The 26,645-nt window shown below is 42.0% G+C and overlaps 1 protein-coding gene across 2 annotated transcripts in view; it reads left to right on the top strand.

The window, feature by feature from the left end:
• LOC132819813 (tubby-related protein 4-like) overlaps positions 1-26,645 on the top strand; it is a 405,797-nt gene that overhangs the window by 260,401 nt on the left and 118,751 nt on the right. For both annotated transcript variants that reach the window (XM_060831613.1, XM_060831612.1), the window contains exon 9: positions 13,863-14,007. In XM_060831613.1, the coding sequence (XP_060687596.1) occupies positions 13,863-14,007 (145 nt within the window). The remainder of the gene's footprint in view (positions 1-13,862; positions 14,008-26,645) is intronic.

Below are 26,645 nucleotides of genomic sequence, written 5' to 3'. Positions count from 1 at the left end.
GTGCATACAATACAGACCCAGCAAGCCCCCGTCCCTCCCACCTTCCGACCACTCTAAGGCAGCTCGCCCCTACGCACCTTCCAGCTCTCGATCTACCCCATGACCCTTCCAGTTCTCAGTCCACCCTAACACACCTTTCGACCACCTCTAGGACAGCCGCCCTGGTTCCCGCCCGGGGTGACAGCGGTCAGGATGGCCTACCCACCTTCTGGCTTCACAAACCACCCTTAGCACCTTTCGACCACCTCTGGGACAGCCCGCCCTGCCCGGGGTGACAGCGCTGAGGATGGCTACCCGTCTTCTGGCTCTCGGTCTGCCCCTCCGTACCATTGGGCTCTCACTCACCCCGATGCGCCATCCGGCCAGTGGGTTATCCTGGCACACCTTCCTGCATCTCTAGGACAGCCTGTCCCCTTCCCTGGGACGACAGCATGCAGAGTAGCCCACAAGCCTTCCGGAACTCAGCCCGCCCCTACGCGTCTTCTGGCTCTCGGTTGCTCTGACACCTTTCGACCACCTTTAGGACAGCCCGTCCCGGTACCTGCCCAGGGTATCTCCTGGTTACTTTAGTCACCAAGGCCAACTGGGTTCCATCACTACAGCAGCATTCTCGTTTCACTCCATTCTGTCGACATCTTAGTTTTTCCTTTGTACATATCTCTGCCTTTAATTTTTCGATATTCACCTCTTCTGGACCAATGGTTGTCACTTTAATAGCCCTATGGACCACTGTTTCCAGTGCCCCTCTGGTTACTATGTCTGCTTGTATACTCTTACATTCTTCTTCTGTTTCCACTTTTCTATGTGCCTTATTTTTATAACTACTATTTCTGTAGGATATTGTGTTGCCTCTACTATTACTCAAATTATGTTCTTATATTTTATGTAACATTCCCTTGTTCAATGTCATTGTGTAGGAATTGTGGCTGTCTATGTCGAAGTTAACTCTCTTTCCCTGTGCTAGTTTTGAAGCTTCTGTCAGTGCTATGAAGTTGCACAATCAGGGCTAAAAAAGCTTCCTCTAAACCCCATTTTGCCATTGTCTCCCCCAATGATCTACAATAGTCCTGCCTGTCGAAAAATATCAGTGAATCAAGTTGATCCATCTACATGTTAAGTCAGATTTGGGTCGTGTAGGGTTCATCTGCAATTCCCCCTATTATGTCTGAATCTATCTCTGCCAGACTGTGATGAGGTTCCCTTTCTGCTAGTGTGTTTTCTGTGATTGTGTTTGTCATCTTTCGGCTATCCTAACTAATTTATCCTTTCATAATAGGTCCTTTGGCCTTCTTGATGCCTTTGACAACACCCTTCAAGAATCTGAATCTCAGTTTTCAGTAGATCCACTGGGGTGTATAGGGCTTGTAACATACTTTGTCCTGACATAAGGTTAAAGACAGAAAAAAAACTGCAGATGCTGGAATCCAAAATAAACTGGCAGGAGGCTGGAAGAACACAGCAAGCCAGGCAGCATCAGGAAGTGGAGAAGTTGATGTTTCTGGTGTAACCCTTCTTCTGAACTGGGGGTGGGTGTAGGGGGAGCTGCAGATAAAGAAGGTGGCTGGGGCAGGGTGATGAAGTGGGGATAGGTGAAGACAGGTAGCGAGTATGACCTGGTTGGTCAATGAGAGGAATTAATTTGGTTGGTGGCAGGGAGGAATTGAAGAGAGTCGGGAATGGGAAGGAAGTTATTTAAAATTGGAGAACTCAATATTGAGTCCTCTGGGCTGTAGGCTGTCCATGCAAAAGATGAGGTGTTGTTCCTTCAGTTTGCGGTGTGGTTCATTGTGACAGTGGAGAAGGCCAAGGATGGTCATGACAGAAAATGAGTGGGAGAGGGACTTAAAATGGACAATGAAGGGGAGGTCCAGTCGGCACCTGCAGGCCCGGCTGTGATGCTTGGCGAAACGTTCCCGAAGTTAACGTTTGGTCCCCCCGATGTAGAGATGACCATAGGTTAGGTTAGGTGAATTGACCTGGCTAAATTGCCCGTAGTGTTGGGTGAAGGGGTAAATGTAGGGGAATGGGTCTGGATGGGTTGGGCTTCGGTGAGTTGGTGTGGACTTGTTGGGCTGAAGGGCCTGTAAAGTCATCTAATCCACACTGTAAGTCATCTAATCCAATCCAATCTAATCTAATCATATTGGGAGCACCTGATGCAGTAAACTAGGTTGGATGAGACGCAGGTGTCTCACCTGAACTGTTTGGGGCCTTGGATGAAAGTGAAGAGTGTAGTGTGCCAGCAGGTTTTGCGTGACTTAAAGTTCCCGGAGTTAACTAACCTTCCAACTAACCTACCTTTCAATCAAGGTGTGCCGATAAGTAACCTGTGGCTATGTTCTGTAATTGCAACACCTACAACCTTTGATACCCTGTGGACCTTTTTCAGGTTTGGATATGAGACCATTAGAGGACACTGAAAAAACTGAGATTATGGGTTACTTTAAAAGCATGGTAATCATGCAATCTGGTATCTTTGTCCATCAATGATCCATGTTTCTCGTATCCTGCTGACTATGCCAAGCTGTTGGGTGTAAAGCCTAATGAATCAGTCAACACCCAAGTCCACATCAAGCATCAAAGAATTTATTGTTTTACATGGGTGGTAGGGAGAGTCCAGGAAATAAAATAAAGGAACTTAGAACATTACAGCGCAGTACAGGCCCTTTGGCCCTCAATGTTGCGCTGACTGTCATACCAATGTGAAGCCCATCTAACCTACACTATTCCATGTACGTGCATATGCTTGTCCAATGACGACTTAAATGTACTTAAAGTTGGCGAATCTACTACCATTGCAGGCAAAGCATTCCATACCTTTACTATTCTCTGAATAAAGAAACTACCTCTGACATCTGTCCTATATCTATCACCCCTCAATTTAAAGCTATGCCCCCTCGTGCTCGCTGTCACCGTACTTGGAAAAGGGCTCTCCCTGTCCACCCTAACTAACCCTGTGATTATCTTATATGTCTCTATTAAGTCACCTCGCAACCTTCTCTCTAACGAAAACAGCCTCAAGTTCCTCAGCCATTCCTCGTATGACCTTCCCTCCATACCAGGAAACATCCTAGTAAATCTCCTCTGCACCCTTTCCAAAGCTTCCACATCCTTCTTATAATGTGGTGACCAGAACTGTACACAATACTCTCAAGTGTGGCCGCACCAGAGTTTTGTACAGCTGTAGCATAACCTCATGGTTCCAGAACTCGATCTCTCTATTAATAAAAACTAAAACACTGTATGCCTTCTTAACAACTCTGTCAACCTGGGTGGCAACTTATAAGGATCTGTGTACCTGGACACCGAGATCTCTCTGCTCATCAACACTACCAAGAATCTCGGTAATACTTTGCATTCTGGTTACCAGCCCAGTACTTTGCATTCTGGTTACTCCGATCAAAGTGAATCACCTCACACTTGTCTGCATTAAACTCCATTTGCCACCTCTCAGCCCAGCTCTGCAGCTTATCTATGTCTCTGTGTAACCTACAACATCATTCATCACTATCCACAGCTCCACTTACCTTAGTGTCATCTGCAAATTTGCTAACCCACCCTTCTATGCCCTCATCCAGGTCGTTTATAAAAATGATAAACAGCAGTGGACCCAACACTGATCCTTGCAGTACACCACTGTAACTGGACTCCAGGCTGAACATTTCCCATCAACCACCACCCTCTGTCTTCTTTCAGCAAGCCAATTACTGATCCAAACCACTATATCTCCCACAATCCCATTCCTCCGCATTTTGTACAACAGCCTACTGTGGGGAACCTTATCAAACGCCTTGCTGAAATCCATATACACCACATCAACCGGTTTAATCTCATCTACTTCTTTGGTCACCTTCTCAAAGAACTCAATAAGGTTTGTGAGGAACGACCTACCCTTCATAAAACTGTGCTGACTATCCCTAATCAAATTATTATTTTCTAGATGATTATAAATCCCATCTCTTATAACCTTTTCCAACACTTTACCAACAACTGAAGTAAGGCTCACTTGTCTATAATTACCTTGGTTGTCTCTACTCCCCTTCTTGAACAGGGGAACCACATTTGCTATCCTCCAGTCTTCTGGCACTATTCCTGTAGACAATGACAATTTAAAGATCAATGCTAAAGGCTCAGCAATCTCCTGCCTGGCTTCCCAGAGGGTCCGAGGATAAATCCCATCCGGCCCACTCTGCAGTATTTCTAATAACTCTTCCTTGTGAACTTCAATCACATCTAGTCTAGTAGCCTGTATCTCAGTATTCTCCTCAACAATATTGTCATTTTCTAGAGTGAATACTATTGAAAAATATTCATTATATGCTTCCCCTATCTCCTCTGTCTCCACACACAACCTCCCACTACTATCCTTGATTGGCCTTAATCTTACTCTTGCCATTCTTTTATTCCTTAAATACCCATAGAAAGCCTTAGGGTTTACCCTGATCCTATCCGCCATACAACATCTCATGTCTCCTCCTGGCTCTTTTGAGCTCTCTCTTTAGATCTTTCCTGGCTACCTTGTAACCCTCAAGCTCCCTAACTGAGCCTTCACATCTCATGCTAACATAAACTGCCTTCTTCCTCTTGACCAGAGATTCCACTTGCTTTGTAAACCACGGTTCCCGTACTCTACAGCTTCCTCCCTGCCTGACAGGTACACACTTATCTAGGACACACAGGAGCTTTTCCTTGAATAAGCTCCACATTTTTAATGTGCCCATCCCCTGCAGTTTCCTTCCCCATCCTATGCTTCCTAAATCTTGCCTAATCGCATCATAATTGCCTTTTCCCCAGCTGTAGCTCTCACCTAGTGGTATACACGTATCCCTTTCTATCACTAAAATAAACATAACAGAATTGTGATCGCTATCACCAAAGTGCTCACTTACTTCCAAGTCTAACACCTGGTCGGGCTCATTACCCTGTACCAAATCTAATGTGGCTTCACCCCTTGTTGGCCTGTCTACATACTGTCTCAGGAAGCCCTCCTGCACACACTGGACAAAACTGACCCATCTATAAAGTTAAAAATCACACAGCACCAGGTTATAGTCCAACAGGTTTAATTGGAAGTACACTAGCTTTCGGAGTGACGCTCCTTCATCAGGTGATTGTGGAGGGCTCGATCGTAACAATCACCTGATGAAGGAGCATCTCTCCGAAAGCTAGTATGCTTCCAATTAAACCTGTTGGACTATAACCTGGTGTTGTGTGATTTTTAACTTTGTACACCCCAGTCCAACACCGGCATCTCCAAATCATGACCCACCATGGGCGGCACGGTGGTACAGTGGTTAGCACTGCTGCCTCACAGCGCTAGAGACCTGGGTTCATTTCCCGCCTCAGGCGACTCTCTGTGTGGAGTTTACACATTCTCCCTGCGTCTCCGTGGGTTTCCTCTGGGTGCTCCGGTTTCCTCCTACAATCCAAAAATGTGCAGGTTAGTTGAATTGGCCATGCTAAATTGCCCGTAGTGTTAGGTGAAGGAGTAAATGTTGAAGTATGGGTCTGTATGGTATATGCTTCAGCAGGTCGGTGTGGACTTATTTGGCCGAAGGACCTGTTTCCACACTGTAAGTAATCTAATCTATAGTACTCGTACTATCGTGTTCCCATGCGTTTAAGAGATTTTACTCAGCCAATTTTGGCTGGCTATCACCTGATTATGCATCTAGTTACCTGGGACATTAACATCATGTGAAAGCATGGTCAGATCCTTTCCTTCCACGGTGAACTCCAGACTTTGGACCAGCCTGGTACTTATGCTTCTATCAGCATTCCTCAAGGCAGCCTTATTCAATGCTTTCTACACAAGCAGCTACATCTGCTTCTGTTCAAGAGGGCCAATGTATACATTTCACAAGATCTTTTCTGTGTTATTTTAACCTAGTTACCTTGGATGTATTCCTTCAATGAAGGCAACAAATCACAAACTGAAAGTTAAAGTTCAAACAGCAAACAATGGAAGCCTGCTGTTTCAGCTAAACATCTTCCTCAGCCTTTTTAAAAATTCATTCATGGATGAGGGCATTGCTGGCCAAGCCAGTATTTATTGTCCATCCCTAATTGCCAAGAGGGCAGTTAAGAGTCAACCACACTGCTGTGGGTCTGGAGTCACATGTAGGCCAGACCAAGTAAGGATGGCAATTTCCTTCTCTGAAGGGAATTAAAGAACCAGATGGATTTTTCCCAACAATTGATTCATGGTTGTCATTAGACTTTTAATTTCAGACTTTTTTTATTGAATTCAAATTCCAACATCTGCCATGGTGAGATTTGAACCTGGGTCCCCAGAATATTCCTGGTATCTCTGGATTAACAGTCTAGTGGTAATACCAGAAGGCCATCACCTCTCTGTGCACTGCTCCCATCACCTTCCATATTTCTGTGAATGGATTAAAATAGGTTTCTTTCCATCTCCTCTAAACCACTTATAGAACATTGAACAGTATAACACAGTGCAGGCTCTTTGGCCCACCATGTCATGCCAAGCACTCATCTTAATCTAAGATCAACCTAACCTATACAGCCCTCAATTTACTGCTGTCCATGTGCTTGTTCGACAGTCACTTAAATGTCCCTAATGTCTCTGTGTCTACTACTTCCGCTGGCAGTGCATTCAACGCACCCACCCACCCCCCCCCCCACCCCACCTCTGTGTAAAGAAACTACTTCTGACATCTCTCTGATACCTTCCTCCAATTCCCCGAAGATTATGACCCCTTATGACAGCCATTTCTGCCCTGGGGAAAAGTCTCTGGCTATCTATCTAAGCCTGTCATCACCATGTACTCTATCAAGTCATCTCTGTTTCTCCTTCTCTCCAGTGTGTAAAACCTGAGCTCGCTCAGTCTCTGTTCAGAAGACAAGCCCTCCAATTCAGCATCCTGGTAGATCTCCTCTGCACCTTCTCTAAAGCATCTACATTCTCCCTATAATGAGGCGACCAGAACTGTACATAATATTCCAAGTGTGGTCTAACCAGGGTTTTACAGAGCTGCAGCAAAACCTCGTGGCTCTTAAACAAATGTTAATAAAAACCAAAACACCATACACCTTCTGAACAACCCTATCAACTTGGATGGCAACTTTGAGGGATCTATGTATATGGACCCCAAGATCCTGCTGTTCCTCCACACTGCCAGGAATCCTGTCTTTAACCATGTATTCAGCATTCAAATTTGACCTTCCAAAATGAATCGCTTCGCACTTATCCAGGTTGAACTCCGTCTGCCACTTCTCAGCCCAGCTCTGCATCCTGTCAGTGTCATGTTGTAACCTGCAACAGCCATTGACACTATCTATAACACCACTGACCTCTGTGTTATAAACAAACTTACTAACCAACCCTTCCACTTCTTTATCCAAGTCATTTATAAAAAAACTACAAAGAGCCGAGGCCCAAAAAACAGATCCCTGTGAGACATGAAGGGCTTATGCTCGAAACGTCGAATTCTCTATTCCTGAGATGCTGCCTAACCTGCTGTGCTTTGACCAGCAACACGTTTGCAGCTGTGATCTCCAGCATCTGCAGACCTCCTTTTTTACCCTGCGAGACACCCCTGGTTACCAACCTCCAGGTCGAATTCTTTCAATCCACTACCACTCGCTGTCTTCTTTCGGCCAGCCAGTTCTGTATCCAGCCAGCCAAATTTACCTATATCCCGTACCTCCTAATTTTCTGTGTTTGTGCTCTCTGATCTTCGCATTTGGCGGGGAAAAAGATTTTCATGATCTACTGTAACTATGCTTCTCATAATTTTCTATGCCTTAATCAGACCCTCCTCAGCCTCCTCTATTCCAAGGAAAACAAACCCAAACTATGCAGTCTGTCCTCATAACTGAGTCCCATATGCCTTCCTCATCATCCTGTCCACTTGTGCTGACATCTTCAGGACATATACAGAGGAACCTCGATTATCCAAAGGACACGGGTGGGAAGTATTTCATTCAATTAATTGAATGCTGGATAATCAACGCCGGATAACACAGTTAGCCACGCATCGGGACCTTGTGATCTTGTTTGAATGATCTGACGATTGGTTAATCGAATGCCAGGTAATCGAGGTTCCTCTGTACACCAAAGTCTATTTATTCCTCAGTACTCCCTGGGGTACTGCAATTCATTCTGTATATCCTTCCTTTATAAGTGATCACAAAATGCATCACCTCACACTGTTCAGGATTAAATTCTATCTGCCATTGCTGGTCAGTGTACCAGTTGATGAATATCAGACTGTAGCTTGAGACCATCCTTCTCACTATTAACAACATCACCAGTTTTCATGTCATCTGCAAACTTATTAATTATTATCTTCTACATTTCTATCCAAGACATTAATATAAATAACAAACAGCAAGGATTCCAAGTAACTGACCCCTTGGGCGAGTGCTGGTCACAGGCTTCCAATCATAAAAACAGCCCTTCACCAACACCATTTACAACATGAAATTTAGAACTGTGTAGCACAGGAACAGGCCTTTGGCCCACGTTATTGTGCGAAACGTGACTCCAAATAAAACGAATCCCTTCTCCCTGTACTTGGTCCACGTCCCTGCATTTCTCATATATTTAGATGTATTTATCTAAAATTGCCTTAAGTGCCCCTATTGTATCTGCCTCTAGCATGTTCCAAACCCCTGCCCCATCTCTTGTGAACTTTCCCCCCTCACCTTAGACATTTCAACTCTTGGAAAAAGTTTCTGACGGTCAGCTCTATCTATGTATGTTATAATTTGATAAACCGTTATCAAGTCTCCCCTTATTCTCTCCAGATAAAAGAGCCTGAGTTTTTCTAGCCTCTAATTATAGCTGATAAGCTCTAATCCAGGCAGCATCCTGGTCAACTTCTTCTGCACTCATTCCAAGGTCTCTACATTCTCCCTGTTGTACTGACCAAAATTGAATGCAATACAATAAGTGTGGCCTAACCAAACTCTTATAAAGCTGCAGGCTGACATCCTGATTCTTGTGTTTAACTTACTGACCAATAAAGTCATGTATGTGTTCTTTACCAAATTCTTTACCAAGCATACCATTCACTTTCTACTTTCGGGGAGCTATGGACTTGAACCCCAAGATCCTGCTGCATAACATCAAAGTTGTTCAAAGTTCTGCCATTAACTGTATATATTTTTTTTAAAGATATTTTTATTAGAAATTTAATATTTTGACAGATTTACAAAAATAAACAGAACTTTCAAGCACAAACATTAATATAAAAATAGATCTTAAATATATAATCAAAATTCAAAGGAATGATACTAAAGAAGAAAGAAAAACAATGAAACGCAGTTAACTACTAATCTAATCCACAATTATCCAGAGTGTATAGTTGAGTCACTTACATCCTTCAAACAAGAGAAAATGTTCTCCAATACACTCATAACAGTATAATAAAAAGGAAACTATTTCCAAACAATAAGAACAAAAAAAATAAAACATGTTTGAATGGAGATCCTCCCCCTTGTTCTCAGGGGGCCTTACTTCCTTTCTAAAGGTCCACCATATCCTCTCCCAAACAGTGTCCCACCCTTGACCCGGGCGCTCCTTAATAGGATTTAGATATAATACCGAGCTAGAGTTAACAGTGAGCGCCCCACCCCCACCCCTCCCCACCCATACCTGAGTATATCTGATAGCATCAATGCCACGTACAAACACACATAACTATAAAATTACAACTCCAACAAATTACAGTTAAGTATAATAACATAAAATAGCAAGGGAAGACAACCCTGCTCCCAGAAGCAAAAGTAAAGTAGAGTAAAGTATCCATTTCTCCCCACGGAGTGTGGAAGAGGCAAGCCAACATAAATTGTCTCTTACGATTTATTTAAACGAGTCTAAAAGTTCCTTAGCCTCTTCTGGTGATCTAAAATTATACTCGGATCCTTCGTGGTTAAAGCATAACATCACTGGGTAGCGTAAGGTGTATTGAATATTTAAGTTCCTTAGACATTTTTTCACCTCATCAAACGCCTTCCTCCTTCGTGCCAAAGCCGGGGAGAAGTCCTGAAATAACATAATCTTGGATCCTTCATGAATCATAGCTTTAGGATCCTTTCCAAGCTTTCTGGAGGCGTCCAGGAGTATCTGCCTCTCCCTATAACTCTGCAGCCGGAACAGGACCGGGCGTGGGCGCTGGTTTGGGCCAGATCCGCGTACTGCGACCCGGTAGGCCCACTCCACCCTTACCCGGTCAGTTTCAGCCCCCAGGTTTAAAAGCTGGGGCAGCCATCGCTCCAGAAATACTACTAACTGTCCCTTCTCTTCTTGTTCAGGGAGGCCCAGAAGACGGATATTCTTTCTCCGATTTCTATTATCCAGGTCATCCATGTAGATTTCAAAGGCCCGGACTCTCTGCTCCAGAGCTCGCACCTGTTCTGCAGCTGTTTGTGCTGCAGCCTCGGAGGTCGTGGCCTTTAGCTCCGCCCCTTCACTCGGCCCTGTAATTCCTCGAGAGCCTCGCTGTGCTTTTGTAACTTTTCTTCGAATGCATTCCATTTCTGTCTGGATTCTACAATGAAATTGACGAGTGTCGTTTCCAGCCTGGCAATCATCTGTTCAAGGCCTGTTTTTACATCAGCTGCAGCCGGAGGAGGAGAGGAGGGTGGGGGAGGGGTCTTTGTTTTCTGAGAGCTGCGGGATCCCTTTGGTTTACTCATTATCCACTTAATATTAAACTGCTTAAATATAATAGTAAGCAGCTAATTAAGGTTAGAAAATTTTTTTGGGTGGTTTGGTAAGTGTGGTGGGGGTGAGTAACTCACTTTACCCAGGTTTTGGGAAGAGCACTGTAAACTCAGACTTGCTGAGTCGCCGCCATCTTGGATCTCCCCCAACTGTATATATTTAATCTCCCGAAGTGCAGCATGTCACTGTTACCCGTCCATTTGCCATTTCTGTGCCTATATCTGAAACTGATTTGTGCACGCTTTGACAACCTTCTACACTATCCACAACTCCACCAATCTCTGTATTATCTGCAAACTTACTAATCCACTCATCTACATTTCCATCTCTGTCATTTACGTATATCACAAACAGCAGAGGTCCTAGTACAGATCCCTGTGAAACACCACCAGTCATCGATCTTTGCCTCATACTTCCAAACCAGTTTTGGATCCAGTTTGCCTTTTTGCCTTGGATCCTATGGGACCTTATCTTTTGGACCAATCTTCCATGTGGAACTTTGTCAAAGACCTTGCTAAAGTCCATATAAACCGCATCAATGGCACTACCCTCATTAATATATTTAGTGAGCTTTTCAAGCAACTCAATCAAATTAGCCGGACAGGATCTCCCTCTTCTTTACCCAGAGAGTGGTGGGTGTGTGGAATGCTCTGCCCCAGAAGGCTGTGGAGGCCAGGTCTCTGGATACTTTCAAGAAAGAGTTGGATAGAGCTCTTCAGGATAGTGGAATTAAGGGTTATTGGGGGTAAGGCAGGAACAGGATACTGATTGAGGATGATCAGCCATGATCATAATGAATGATGGTGCTGGCTTGAAGGGCAGAATGGCCTACTCCTGCATCTATTTGTCTTGATTAGATTAGATTAGATTACTTACAATGTGGAAACAGGCCCTTCAGCCCAACAAGTCCACACCGACCCGCCGAAGCGCAACCCACCCATACCCCTACATTTACCCCTTTACCTAACACTATGGGCAATTTAGTATGGCCAATTCACCTGACCCGCACATCTTTGGACTGTGGGAGGAAACCGGAGCACCCGGAGGAAACCCACGCAGACACGGGGAGAACGTGCAAACTCCACACAGTCAGTCGCCTGAGTCGGGAATTGAACCCGGGTCTCAGGCGCTGTGAGGCAGCAGTGCTTACCACTGTGCCACCGTGCCGCCCATATTGTCTATTGTCTAACAAATTAGTTCTGACTATCCCTGATCAATCCCTGCCTTTCCAAGTGTTGATTAATCCTGTCGCTCAATTTTTTTTTCGATAACTTCCCAACCACAGACATCAGATTTGTAGATTATCATATCCAGTAAATTCTACTTTTTCTACTATTCAAAAGTTTGTACTTTCAAAAGCTTGAAATCAATTTGGGCCAACCGGCCTGTTTCCACACTATAGGGATTCTATGATATATTCTATGAACACATAAATGAGTTTTAAATAAACCAGATAATGTCCAAAGTAACTTTGATTTCATTTTCTTGTAATGCCAGACCTCAAAGTAATTTCTGTCATTCTGTTTCAGTATAATTACCTCCTTGGTTCCTGGGAATTCTAATTTCTCCCTGATTCTATTTGTGACTGCTCCCTTAAAAACAAAATGCTCTACTTGTTGTATTGGTTTTGTTGAGGAAATATCATGTAAAACACAATTGGATGGAAATTTTCATGCTTACCTAGAATGTTTAGCATGGTCAGGGCATTTAAATGAGTTGGAGGTAAAACAAAAAAGTGATTAAAACTTTTGCTGTTAACTTCTCTGCTTTTCAGGTGGGTTGATATTCCCAAACCTTCCTGTTTTTTTATTTGTTAGCATGTCCAACCTTATAGAAAAACATTCATGGGCACAATATTGTTAGTCAAAAATGGGAAATATGTGTATTCAAGAATCCAGCATGTATATATTAGGCATGTACCTGGCAGGGTGGACTTCTTACTCCAAGCTCTACTTGGTACAGACTTCTTCTTTAACTTGTCTCTTTCATAACTAAGGCATTTCTTTGCCCAAGTGCATATATGGTGTTTGGGGTAAAGCTTGACAAGGCCAACAAGTCTGTCCCCAAGGTTGACAGCCACACTGGCTCACACCAGCAAACCTGTCTAGCACTTGTAAAGGGGCTCAACTCATCTTTCTTTGTTGTGTCCTTATCCTTTGTAGGCCTCTGGTGAAAAGCTGTCAGACGTACAGGTTGTTCTACTATAACACATTTCATTAACACAAATTCGCTATAACATAATTGACGAATTTTTGCCTGATCTTTGACATCTGTAGGTGATGGTGTAGATGATTATCAGGGATTGAATATTGCAGCGAGTGAATTGTTGTCCAGATGTCTTCTGTATATTGCACCTGGATATTGGAACCTCAAAGTTCCCAACAGCCTTCAGCAACCCCTGCCCATAAAATTTGATTTTCTTTTCATTATTATGTGCATATCAGTGTTAGGAAAACATAAAATATGCTTATTTGATATTACCACTTATCAACTTTTAGGCAGTATTTAATTTAAGACAGTGTGTTAATGTATTTATTGACTTTTTAAAATCACAAGTGTTTCATTGTTCTAAAATTAATATTTTAGTCTGATCTAAGTTTGTATAGCTTTTTAGCTGTTCTGTTTGAGCATGAATTGGCACTATGGCAAAAACTGTATTTTCCTTTGAGGTGAAGAGAATCCTTATCAATTTAATAGCGTAGTATTCTTCTCTGTTTGAGTTTCCATTTTGTTTATTGCTTGAGAAACACTTTTGTCCTCACAGATAAATGTTGAAGAGAAATTAATTTTTACACGTACACAACATCAGTACAGCTATAATCTAGAAGTAACTTTTGATATTAGAACATTAAGAATTTCTTCTATTTTTCTTTGTTTTAAAATAGTGTATGTAATGTTTTTATTTCCCTTGTAACAGTTAAAGCTGGTTATTGAATGAACTTAAAGCACATGCTAAGATATTTCTAGGTTTCTACTCTCTTCATTCAATCTTGTTTTCTTGTCATGGCATTTGCCTTTCCTGTTTTAAATCAATTAATTGTTAGATGGCAGAGTGCTATTTTAAACCAACACAAATTATCAACATGACTTTTTATAATAGTTTTGAATCATTTAGGTTATGTTTTTGAACAAGTTGTAATTTTCTTTTCTTGTATGTCTTTACCAGATGAAATCTATGGGACCAATTTGATGTCAACAATGATTGATAGTTGTAATTGTTCTGACTCCAGTGATGTGGAACTAAGTGATGACTGGATTGGCAAGAAATCTCCAAAGATATCTCGAGCTAGCAAATCCCCTAAATTGCCCAGGTAAGCAAACTACTCAGGACTCACAGGCCTGATGATTTGAGTTCTGTTAAAATGAAAAAGGATATAAAAAATGGAACATTTTTATCTACAAGTTCTTTCTCTTAGTTATGCCATCTTGCTAGCAATGTTGCTGGTAATTAAAGAACTAAAAAAGCAATTGAAAGATTGGAGGTTTGCAGGATTGAAGGAGAAAGATTCAGGGAGTGATATTGCCATAAAGGGTTCCAAGGGGATGGATGAGAAATCTAAATTCATGGCATAAGGGAATGGGTGAATGGAATTGAATTTGAATTAGGCAAGAGCATCAAAAATTTGGATGAGGTTCTACTTAGGAAAGCATAGTCTCATGAAGGATAATGGTTCAGTAGCCTAAGCTGAGGTAGGTGAAAACAGGTGGTCTTAATGAGTTAAGATTTCATGACTGTGGGTCAGAATCCCAAAGTGATGTGCATGTTTTTAAACTGTAATGCCAAAATGTATTTTTTAAAAGAGGACTGGATCAGCCAGAAACGCCTGCTGGTGTAAATTAAGTGGTTATCTAGAGAGAGACATAAAATGTCATCCTTACAGATATGAAAGGCAAACAAAAGCCCTTCAAATGGGGCCAAAATCAAGTCAAAACAGACTGGAACTGTGATTGTTTGTGACTGCAACGATAACAAGACACTAACAACCTCCAGCTCAATAGATAGTCACCCTCTAAGGATTACGTCTCAAACTGCAGGCACATTTTGTCTTTTTTCCTTTTGAAGAATGCAGAAGGATAGGGGTTCAAACATCATTTTCAACTTAATTGAAATGTGCTAATGGAACTGAACCCTCTCGTGTATAACAGCCTTCACTTGAACATTGGCATGCAATAAAGATTACAGTCGATGAACGGTTCCCTAGTCATTCCTGTGTTGCAAGTTAAGACACTCTCTTGCTCTGAATGTTGCAATCCAAGCAAATGGAAACAGGACAGAAAAACATTGTCTTTCGCCATGAATGCTGGAATTATGTAATTGTAGAAAAGAATCAGAAATGCAGATTCTGATCAATTCTGCAGCAAAACGAAGAATGGTTTGTGTGTGTGTGTGTGTGTGTGTGTGTGTGTGAGAGAGACATTAATTATTCCTGTATTTAATAATCAATAAACCCATGCCTCGATATTTTGGCTACTTCTAATCTAGTTCTGATGAAGGGACCTGACCCAAATCATTGTCTTTCTTGGTTCTCTGGTGCTGTCTGATCTGCTGTGTTTGTCCAGCTCCAATTTTATCTATTCTAAAATACAAGTTCATTCAAGTTTGTGAGAAAGGTATCTATCAGGGAAGGATTCATTTCTAAATTAATCTTGTAGCGACCAGGAAATTATACACCAGTCAGTCTAACCTCAGAGGTGGGAAAGTTCAAAGAAAATTCTGAGGGATAAAGTACATCTGCACTTGGAAAAACACAAATTAATCAGGAATAATCAGCATGAATTTGTCAAAAGAAGATCATGTTTGACAAATTTGATCCAGTATTTTGAGGAGGTAAGGTGGTTTACATGGTCTTTAGCAAGGCTTTTGGTCAGATTTCTCATGCCTCTTGACCTAATTGGTCAAGAAAATAGAAGTTTTGTTTCAAGGGCGAAGTGACATATTGTATCTAGTATTGGCTGAGAGGCTGAAAGCAGAGAGTCATGGTAGAGGGATGTGTCTGTGAGTGGAATTCTATTTCTAGAGGAGTTTCACAGGGCTTGGTACTGGGACCATTGCTATTTTGTGGTGTACGTTAATAATCTAAACGTAAATGTAGAGATTATGATCAAGAAATTTGCTGACTAAAACATTGTTAAAGTACTAAATAGTGAAGAGGAGGATAACCATAAAATGTATGAGTGGTCAGATGGGCAGAGCAGTGACAAATAGAATTCAACCAAGAAAAGGGAAAGGCTAACAAGGTATTATACTATGAATGGTAGGATCCTGGAAAGATCTGAAGATCATTGCAACTCTGTGCATATCCACCTATCCCTGAAGGTAGCAAGATAGCTAGTTAAGGTGGTTAAGAAGGCATGAGACATACTTGCTTTATTAGCTGAGACATAGGATACAATAGCAAGGAGCTCATGCTGGAGCTTTTTTTAAATAAATGTTGTTTTGGCCACAACTGGAGTACTGTGTACAGTTTTTTAAAGCACATTATAGGGAAAATGTGATTATAGGAGGTGTAACTAGAATGGATAGATTTTCCATTAGTTCCATTAGCTGAATTGTAAATTTAAGGTGAAAGGCAGGAGGCTAAGAGAGGAGCTGATAAGATATTGTTTCAGCCAGAGAATTGTGGCACTCTGGAATTGACTGCCTAAAAGAATGATTGACTCAGTGACTCTTAGAATCCTGTACTTAAACAGTATTTAGACATTCTCTTGTTTTTTTTCTAGTCTCCAGGAGCTAAAAAATAAGATTAGTGTAGCCAGATTTTTGTTGACCTTTACAGTCACACCTCCTATGCTGTAAATTCCTATCAAATCAATCAAGGGAAAGGGTGAATAAAGAAAGGGAGCCAGTTCATCCCTTCTTACCTGAGAACTTTATATTTTGTGGCATTCTGTCTGGAATTGTAACAAATTAGGGATCCTTCTTGGGACCTCAGTTTAACAAATTGGAGACTCTTGCCATGATTTGAATCAATGATGAAACAATCGAATTAAGGTGGGTAAGTTCTTACTTTAAAACCAGTTTTCTAAAAGAAGAAACTACAAAAGGTTTTCCAGAATGTACTTTGATACAGAATAGAAATGTCTTCATTTGATATCAACATGTTCCTAGCAGAACTAAAGGAGTTACTTTTGAGAATATAAATACTCTGCTGCTCAAACAGTTAAAAGATTTCGCAAAGCTGTTAGGATTAGAAATTTGCACGAAAGCCAGGAAACGCAGAACTTTAATAAGAGTGGCCAATAGTTTACGGTTGGAACTGAGGATGATAAACTGGATTGAATAGTGTTAGAAAGATTGTAATTGGAGCAGTCTAAATTAAAGTTTTAAGAAGAAGGAAAGATATGAGTAAGAGAAAGCACAAAGTGGGAAGAGAGAAAATTTCAGAAAAAAGTAACAGGAGAGGAAATTTGAAAAAAGCTTAAATTTTGGAATGGGAGGCCTACAGTGTCCCCATTAGGACATTACTTGAGGGCAGAGACAACTTGGTTTGCTCATTTGATTCTGAGCTTTGAGGAGGCAGAATTAAAAGCTTGTTTATCTCTTTTGAGTGTTTTGCCTAAAGTAGCCAGTCTTTATTGCAAAGTAAGCTCTTGGGGAAAGCTAACAAAGTCTGCTCCCTCTTGTCCGAGAAAAGTGCCACAAGCCAGTAAAAGAAACTGCCTTAAATGAAGACCAGTTAGTGTTGAGTTTTGCCAAAATTTATGTACTCTCAGGAAATGGCCTGATCAAGGCGGCATGGTGACTCAGTGATTAGCACTGGTGCCTCACAGTGCCAGGCACCTGGGTTCGATTCCAGCTTGGGCGATTGTGTGGTGTTTGCACATTCTCCTTGTGTCTGTGTGGGTTTCCTCTGGGTGCTCCAATTTCCTCGCACAATCAAAGATGTGCAGGTTAGGTGAATTGGCCACGCTAACTTGCCCAGAGTGTTCAGGGACATGTAGGTTAGCTGCCTTAGTCAAGGGTAAATGTAGGGTAGAGGAATGGGTCTGGGTGGATTACTGTTCGGAGGGTCACTGTGGACTTGTTGGGCCAAAAGGCCTGTTTCACACTGTAGGGATTCTAATTCTAATTCGAAAGATGTACTTGGAATTTGAGAGGCTTAAGCATTCTGCTTTTGACCAAGCACATAAGATTGGAGCCACTTAAGAAAAGCTTGTGAAATAATTCTTGAGTTTTAAAAACTCCATCCCCCTCCTAATAAGAATACATCTCGATGAACAGAGAGTAACAGGATCAAGGTAGACACCCACAGTGAGTGATAGTTGAGCCGATACACAAATCCTTGTTCGAAGGGACCCTCTTCTTTTCATCCCCAAACAATTGGAATGGATAGTGGTGGGTAGAGTAAAAGGAAATGGAGCCATTTCACATCCCCATGGGAGAGAGGGTAATGCTGGAAACTCTCCTCAGATCAGAAAAGGTGAAGCTGGGATGAAATGTAATGGCAAGCGGTATTGACTGTTACGATTGGGATTTGGTCATGGTGAAAAGAAATCAGAACCACAGAAACTAAATCAAACCACAAAACTAAGGTTCGTGAAATTGACCGTATAACTACAAATATAATTATTACTGGTAGCCACCACTGAAATGACTGCAATGTTAAATTGTTTGCTGTTCACTAATAATTCAGAGAATAACTTAAAAAAACTTAGTCCTTTTATCTTTTTCAATTAATGTCATATTTCTAATCTGTACGTGTGACGTTTCATATTTCTTGTTGCTTGTAATAATGAATAAACTCATTTGTTTTGTTAATTCAAGGCAACCTGGTGAACCTTTAAATCATAAGTTAATTTGGTCTACCAATCCAAGGGGTAGATGAATAAAGAAGGAAAGCAGTTCATCCTTCCTCATCTGGGGTTTTGGAATATTCTGTGTAAAACTGTCATGAATTGGGAAACTTTGCTTGGGAAATTGTTATAACAAAGAATGTGTTTGGCAGGTTAGCTTGGATGCCAGTTCATCAACAGAGGCGGACAAACACCAAGATAAAGTCATAGAAAATAGGAGCAAGAATAGATCTTTTATCTTAATGATCTGCTTTCATTCTTTTAAATTTCAGTCAGTAAAGTTGACCCAGTCTCTTCTCATATGTCAAGTCTGTCATTCCAGGAATTCATCTGCTGAACCTCTGCTAAACTCCTGTTATGGCAAAAATATTTTGAGGTGGAGACCAAAAATGTACGCAATGCTCCAGGTGTATTCTCACCAAAACCCTGCACAGCTTCTGCAAGTCATCCTTGTTGCTGCATTCAAGGAACAACATGCCAGTTGCCTTCCTACATGTTTTCTACACCTGCATACTTGCTTTCAGTGACTGGTGTACAAGTATACACAGCACCCTTTGAATATAAACATTTCCCAATCTAAAACCATATATTATTTACTCTGCCATTCTGTTTTTTTTTGACCAAAATGGATAACTTCACACTTAACCAAGTTAAATACATTTAACATGGACTCAACTTATCTGAGTGACCTTTAAGCCTAGTTACTATATCTCACCACTTGCAATTCCTTTTAGTTTTGCATCATCATAAAGATGGGAAATATTACATTTAATTCCCTCATCCAAATCACTGGTATACAGTGAATAACTGGGGTCCAAGAACTGCAATTTTTCACTAGTAACTGCCTTCTACTTCAAAAAAAAATCATTTCATTATGATTCTGTTACCTGTATTGCTAACCAATTCTCAATCCATGCCAGTATATTACCTATAATACTATGTTCTTTAATTTTACACAATAACCTATTATGTGGGACTTCACCAAACACTTTCTGAAAATCCATCCTCAAAAGACACCCTCATCCTGATCAAATTTCGTTTCACTTTTCCAAATTGATTTTGTCTAATCCTGTTGATACTTTCAAAGTGTTCTGATATCACATCCCTTATAATAGACTGTACCATTTTAACCAGTACTGATGTTAGACTAACTGGTCTGGAATTCCCTATTTGCTCTCGCCATCCCTTTTCAAAATAGGGGTGTTACATATGCCACCTTTCTCCTAGCTATGACTGCTCCAGAATCTATAGATTTTTCAAAAGATGACAAACAATGCATCCATTACTATCTCATTTCATACCCTGGGCTCTGTAATATCAAGCACAAGTGTTTTTTCAGTTTTCAATCCCACTAATTTCTTCAGAACTAATTTTTGGTTATTACTCCCACAATGGATTGTTGCTTGCTTAACATTTCACAGAAGTAATTTGTTTTTTTTCTAAGAAGGCAGACCGACATTTCATTGCTCTGCCACTTCCTTGTTCTCCATTATCGTATCTCCTGTTTCAGACCAACATTTGTTTTTACTAATCTTTTTCTGTTCATGTACTTGTAGATTAGATTGGATTCTCTACTTTATTAGATTAGATTCCCTTCAGTGTGGAAATAGGCCCTTCGGCCAGACAAATCTACACCAACCCACACAGACTCATTTCTCTACATTTCTCCCTGACATAAAGCACTTAACACTATGGACAATTTAGCATGGCCAGTTCACCTGACCTGCACATCTTTGGAATGCGGGAGCAAACCGGAGCACTTGGAGGAAACTCTTGCAGACAGGGGGAGAATGTGCAAACTCCACACTGGTGGGAATCGAACTCAGGTTTCTGGTGCTTGTGAGCCCTTAGAAGTTCTTAAAGTCTGATTTTAATATCTCTTTGCAATGTGCTGTCTAACTGGGTGGATTGTTATAAGGGTCTGAGGGAAATGTGAGTAGTGAGCAGTCAAACAGCAAAGAAAAGTCCCTTCAGTCCATCAAGTCTGCACTGACAATAACTATCACTAAAGGCAGTCAAATCCCAATTTTCTGCACTTGTCCCATGTCCTTGAATGTTAGGATATTTCAAGTGCTCATCCAAATGTGTTTTAAAAGTTCTAAGTTTTACAACCTCCACTACCTTCCCAGGTAGTGCATTCCAGATTCCCACCCCACCTTCTGAGTGAAAATGTTTTGTGTCAAATTCCCTCTGAATCTCCTGCCTCTCACCCAAAAACTGTGCTCCATCACAATTGACTCTTCAGTCAAGGGGAAACAGATGTTCCCTACTCACCCTGTCTATACCTCTCATAATCATATAGACCTCAATCAAGTCTTCCTGCAGAATTCTCTGCTCTAAAGGAAACAATACAAACCTAACTAATTTCTTCTTATAGCTCAATTGCTCCATCCCAGGCAACAACATGGTGAACCTACTCTATACTATCACATCCTTCTGGTAATGAGTGCACTGTACTCCAACTGTGACCTAAGAAACACTCTGTACAACTCCAACATTGCCTCCTTGCTCTTTCATCTTGTAACTGATGAAAGCAAGTGTCCCATTTGGCTTCTTAATTCACATGCTCTGCTGAATTCAGGGATCTGTGAATAATTACCCCAAGATCCCTCTGTTCCTCTGAGCTACCCAGTGTTGTGCGATTCTTTAAATACTTTCTCATCTTGTTTCGTCTTCCAAAGTGCATCACCTTGTATTTATCAGAGTTACATACCATCTGCCACTGGTCTGCCCATATGACCAACCCATCCGTATGTTCCTGTAACCTACAAATGTCTTGTTCACCCCATCAATCTTGGTGTCTTCTGCAAACATGCTTAATATCTTTCCCATGTTTTGTATCTATATAATGTATATAATAAACAATATGGTCCCAGTATTGATTCTTGGATACTAGTCTCCAGTCACTCAAAAAGCCTTCTACCTTTATGTCCTATTACTGAGCCTTTTTATGATCCGTCTTGCCGAGTATCCCTCATTTCACATGCACAAACATTCTTAATCTCTCCCACTGATGTGAGACTTACTGGTCTGTAATTTTTTGGTTCATCTCTGTCACCCTTCCTGAAGAGTGGAACCACATTAAGCCAACCTCCAGCCTTCTGGTACTTTCAGTGGCCAAACAAGAATTAGAAATTAGTGTCAAAGCTCTTGAAATGTATTGCCTCGCCTCCCACAGCAGCTTGGGATGTAATTTACCCAGCCAGGGAATTTATCTGTGTTTAAGCCCATTGGACACTCCAATAACTTCCAATTTCCTATGTCAAATTGTGCAAGTTCCTCCCTTTCATTTTTCCTGAATTCCATATGTACGTTCTCCTTTTCCAGAATGAAGACCGAAGAGAAGTATTCGTTTTGCATTCTTCTAATATCATGTGGCTTCACAAGATTAGTTCCTAATAGGCTGTACACTTTCCCTGGTTGCCTCTTCCTGTTATTGTACTAATAAAATATCTTCGGATTCTCTCTAATGCTGTTCGCAAGTCCTTTCTCATACGCCCATTTTGCATTTCCATGTGTGGCAGAATTAGACTGGAAGTCCAATGATACTGGAGTTGAGATTGTCTTGCTGGATCTTGAAAATAGCAACATGCTAATTAAGCTCCTTGATGATGGCTCAACCTTCCTCATTAGTATTCCAATTTTGATGTTACTAAAATCACCCAACAAACTAGCCATTGGGAAACTCAACTTGGAAACCAGAGTAGATGTCTGATGGATGACTTCAGTGTTGCCCACGACCAAACTTCAGCCCAGAAGACAATCACAGCCACAAACCACCTGACCCTTTCTCCATAAATAATAACATCTGACATTCCATAAACCCGCACTTTGGCAGTTTGCAATGGAAATATGAACTTGCATAGCAGGGTATGCCACTAGCCAACAGTGCCTGGCTCCCCCTTGCCTCTGTCACTGTACAGAGGCAATGACGCAGTTCATGTCTACCGAGGCTACTTGTTTGCTCTCTTAGTGGCATTTACCAGCTACCTACAACCTGCGTACCTTGCAGAGGTAATTGGCACAATCACATAACAAGGCTTATGATTCAACATTACTCATTTAAAGGCTGTTGTACAGCCATGTCACTGTCACAGTCATATTGTGTCCCCGCAGTTTTCGAGCCAAGCACACTGAATCTGAAGGAAACAGTGAGCATTGTCTCAATGTCTTAGCAGAGTGTTCCTCAGTGACCTCCTTGGAGGCACCTTTCAGTTAGGTGAGCTTGGCACAATTATTCAAAAGTATCCTTCCATTCCATTCTAGGGCTTCAACCATGGTCAGTTCAGATGGGGTGGCATTGCATAAGATGCCTGTGCCTCTGTTCTTCAGGGAGCCAGTCATGTTATGTCCTTGTTCTCCCACAGGAGCCAATCTAAGGAGAAGACTGGAAGGTTGTGGACATCTATAGCCACCTGTCAGGGGTGAGGGGAGACCTCAACCGATGTTGTTCGGTTGGGTCTTTGGAGAGATGGGTCACAGTCGTTACAAGAAGTCTGCCCACTGAAACTATGGGGATGGGGTTTGTTGAATGAGGGTAAGTAGGCAGATTTAGACGGCTTGAATGAAGACTGGGGAATTCTGAAGCCTGTGTGGGGACTCAGGTGTGTTTGGATACTGCCATATGCCCTCTTGGCCACTTTACCAACTTGTATTGCCACTTTCAGACAACTTTGGATCCATATGTCTAAATTCCTCTCTCTGTTAATGGCATAAACTATTGTTACGAAGTCAAAAGCATGTATGTTCAGCAAGTTTGCAGATGACATTAAGATTGGTGGAATAGAAGATAGTGAAGGGCACTGTCAGATAATACAGCATAATATAGACAGATTGGAGAGTTGAGTGGAGAAATGGCAGATAGAGTTCAGTCCGGTAAAATGCGAGGTAATGCATTTTGGAAGATCGAGTTCAAGAGCAAACTATACAGTAAATGGAAAAGTCCTGGGGAAAACTGGTATACAGAGAGATGTGGGTGTTCAGGTCCATTGTACCCTGAAGCTGGCAATGCAGGTCAATACAGTGGTCAATCAGGCATACAGGATGTTCCCTTCGTCATATGGGGTATTGAGTACAAGAATTGGCAGGTCATGTTACAGTTATATAAAAACAAAGATCAAAGAAAATTTCCAGCCCAGGAACAGGCCCTTTGGCCCTCCACGCCTGAGCCAATCCAAATGTACTGTCTAAACTTGTCAGTTAATTCCTAAGCATCTGTATCGCTCCATGCCCCACCTACTTATGCATTTATCCAGATGCATCTTAAATGAATCTACCGTGCTTGCCTCTACCACCTCTGCTGGCAACGCATTCCAAATGCCCACCACTCCCTGTGTGAAGTACATGCTGCATATATCCCCACCTCTCACCTTGAAAGCATGACCTCTCGTTATTGAAACCTTCACCCTGGGAAAAAGCTTGTCTCTATCCACCCTGTCTATACCCTTCATGATTTTATAAACTTCGATTCGGTCCCCCCTCAATCTCCTTTTTTCTAATGAAAATAAACCTAACCTACTCAGCCTTTCTTCATAGCTAGCATCTTCCATACCAGGCAACATCCTCGTAAATCTTCTCTGCACCCTGTCCAAAGCGTCCACATCCTTTTAGTAATGTGGCGACCAGAATTGTATGCAATATTCTAAATGTGGCCAAACCAATGTCTTTTAGATTGGATTAGATTACTTACAGTGTGGAAACAGGCCCCTCGGCCCCACAAGTCCACACCGACCCGCCGAAGCGCAACCCACCCATACCCCCACATTTACCCTCCACCTAACACTACGGGCTGTGTCTTTGGACTGTGGGAGGAAACCGGAGTACCCGGAGGAAACCCACGCAGACACTGGGAGAATGTGCAAACTCCACACACTGTCGCCTGAGTCGGGAATTGAACCCGGGTCTCAGGTGCTGTGAGGCAGCAGTGCTAACCACTGTGCCACCGTGCCACCCACAAATTATACTCAATACACCGTCCAATGAAGGCAAGCATACTATATGCCTTCTTGACCACTCTATCCACCTGTGCAGCAACCTTCAGGATACAATGGACTTGCACTCTCAGATTTCTCTGCCCATCAACTTTTCACAAGGCTCTTCCGTTCATTGTATAATTCGCTATAGAATTAGTCTTGCCTAAATGCGTCACCTCACATTTGTTTGGATTGAATCCATCTGCTACTTTTCCGCCCAACTCTCCAGTCTATCTATATCCTCCTGTATTCTCTGACAGTCCCTTATGTTTTCTGCTACTCCACCAATCTTCGTGTCATCTGCAAACTTGCTGATCATACCAACAGTGCCCTCTTCCAGATCATTTACGTTTATTACAAACAACAGTGGTTCCAACACTGACCTCTGTGGAACACCACTGGTCACCTTTCTCCATTTCAAGAAACTCCCTTCAACTACTACTCTCTGTCTCCTGTTGCTCAACCAGTTCTTTATCCACCTAGCTAGAATACCCTGCACACCATATGACTTTACCTTCTCCATTAGTCTACAATGGGGAACCTTATCAAACGCCTTACTAAAGTCCATGTATATGACATCAACAGCCCTTCCTTCATCTATCAACTTGGTCACTTCCTCAAAGAACTCTATTAAGTTGGTAAGGCACAATTTCCCCCGCACAAAACCATATTGCCCATCACTGATAAGCCTATTCTTTTCTAAATATAAATAGATCCTATCCCTCAGTACCTTCTCCAGCAACTTTCCCACCACCAACGAGAGGCTCGCTGGTCTGTAGTTACCCGGAATATCCCTACTACCCTTCTTGTACAGGGGACAACATGAGCAACCTTCTAGTCCTCCGACACCTCACCTGTATTTAAGGATGCCACAAAAATATCTGTCAGGACCCCAACTATTTCCTCTCTCGCCTCCCTCAATAACCTGGAATAGATCCCATCTGGTCATGGGGATGTGTTCACCTTAATAACCTCTACCCTACCCAATACATGTCAACGTGATCCAGACTAATCAAACTTCTATCTCTAATCTCAGGTTCACCATGTTCCTCTCCTCAGTGAACACTGACGTAAAGTAATCATTCAGAATCTCACCCATTCTCTCAGGTTCGGCACACAGCCTTCCTTCATTGTCTTTTAGTGGACCAATTCTTTCTCTAGTTACCCTATTGCTTCTTATATAAGAATAAAATGCTTTGGGATTCTCCTTAACTCTGCTTGCTCAAGCTATTTCATGACCACTTTTAGCCCGCTTGATTCCTCATTTAAGACTTGTCCTACTCTTCCGATATTCTTCCAGGGCCCGTTCTGTTCTTAGCTGCCTAGACCTTACTTATGCTTTCCTTTTCCTCTTGAATAGTCATACAATTTCTCCTGTCATCCACGGTTCACGAATCTTGCCCTTCCTATCCTTTGCCTTCAACAGGACATGCCTATCCTGCACTATCTTTTACCTATCTTTGAAAGCCTACCACATCTCAAGAGTGGACTTCCCTTCAAATAGCTGTGTCCAATTCACATTTCCGAGCTCCTGCCTAATTTTGATATAATTGGCCTTGGCCCAGTTTAGTACTCTTCCCTTAGGACCACACTCTTCTTTATCTACGAGTATTCTAAAACTTACAGAATTGTGGCCACTGTTCCAAAGAAATCCCCCACCGCAACTTCTACCACCATCCCTCGTCAGACTATTGACATACTGCTCTAGAAAACTCTCCTGGACGCTTCTTACAAATTCTACCCCATCCAGACCTCTGACGTTAAGTGTATCCCAGTCAATGTTGGGAAAATTACAATCTCCCATCACCACTACCCTATTGCCTCTACATGTTTCTGTAATCTGTTTACCTATTTGTTCTTCTACCGTGCACTCACTGTTGGGAGGCCTGTAATACAGCCCCAACAGTGTGACTGCACCCTTCATATTTCTCAGCTCCACTCATAATGCCTCACTACCCAGGACCTCCATAGTGTCCTCCTTTAGCACAGCTGTGATATCATCCTTGATCAGCAATGCAACTCCACCCGACCTTTTACTTCCCTCCCTGTCCTGTCTGAAGCATCTATATCCTGGAACATTTAATTGCCAATCATCATGCCCTTCCTTTAACCAAGTCTCTGTGATTGCAATAACATCATACTCCAATCCAAGCCCGAAGTTCATCTGCCTTACACACTATACT

The sequence above is a fragment of the Hemiscyllium ocellatum genome, chromosome 10, assembly GCF_020745735.1.
Source record: "Hemiscyllium ocellatum isolate sHemOce1 chromosome 10, sHemOce1.pat.X.cur, whole genome shotgun sequence".
Taxonomy (NCBI): Eukaryota; Metazoa; Chordata; class Chondrichthyes; order Orectolobiformes; family Hemiscylliidae; genus Hemiscyllium; species Hemiscyllium ocellatum.
This window is presented reverse-complemented; position numbering and strand designations above follow the sequence as displayed.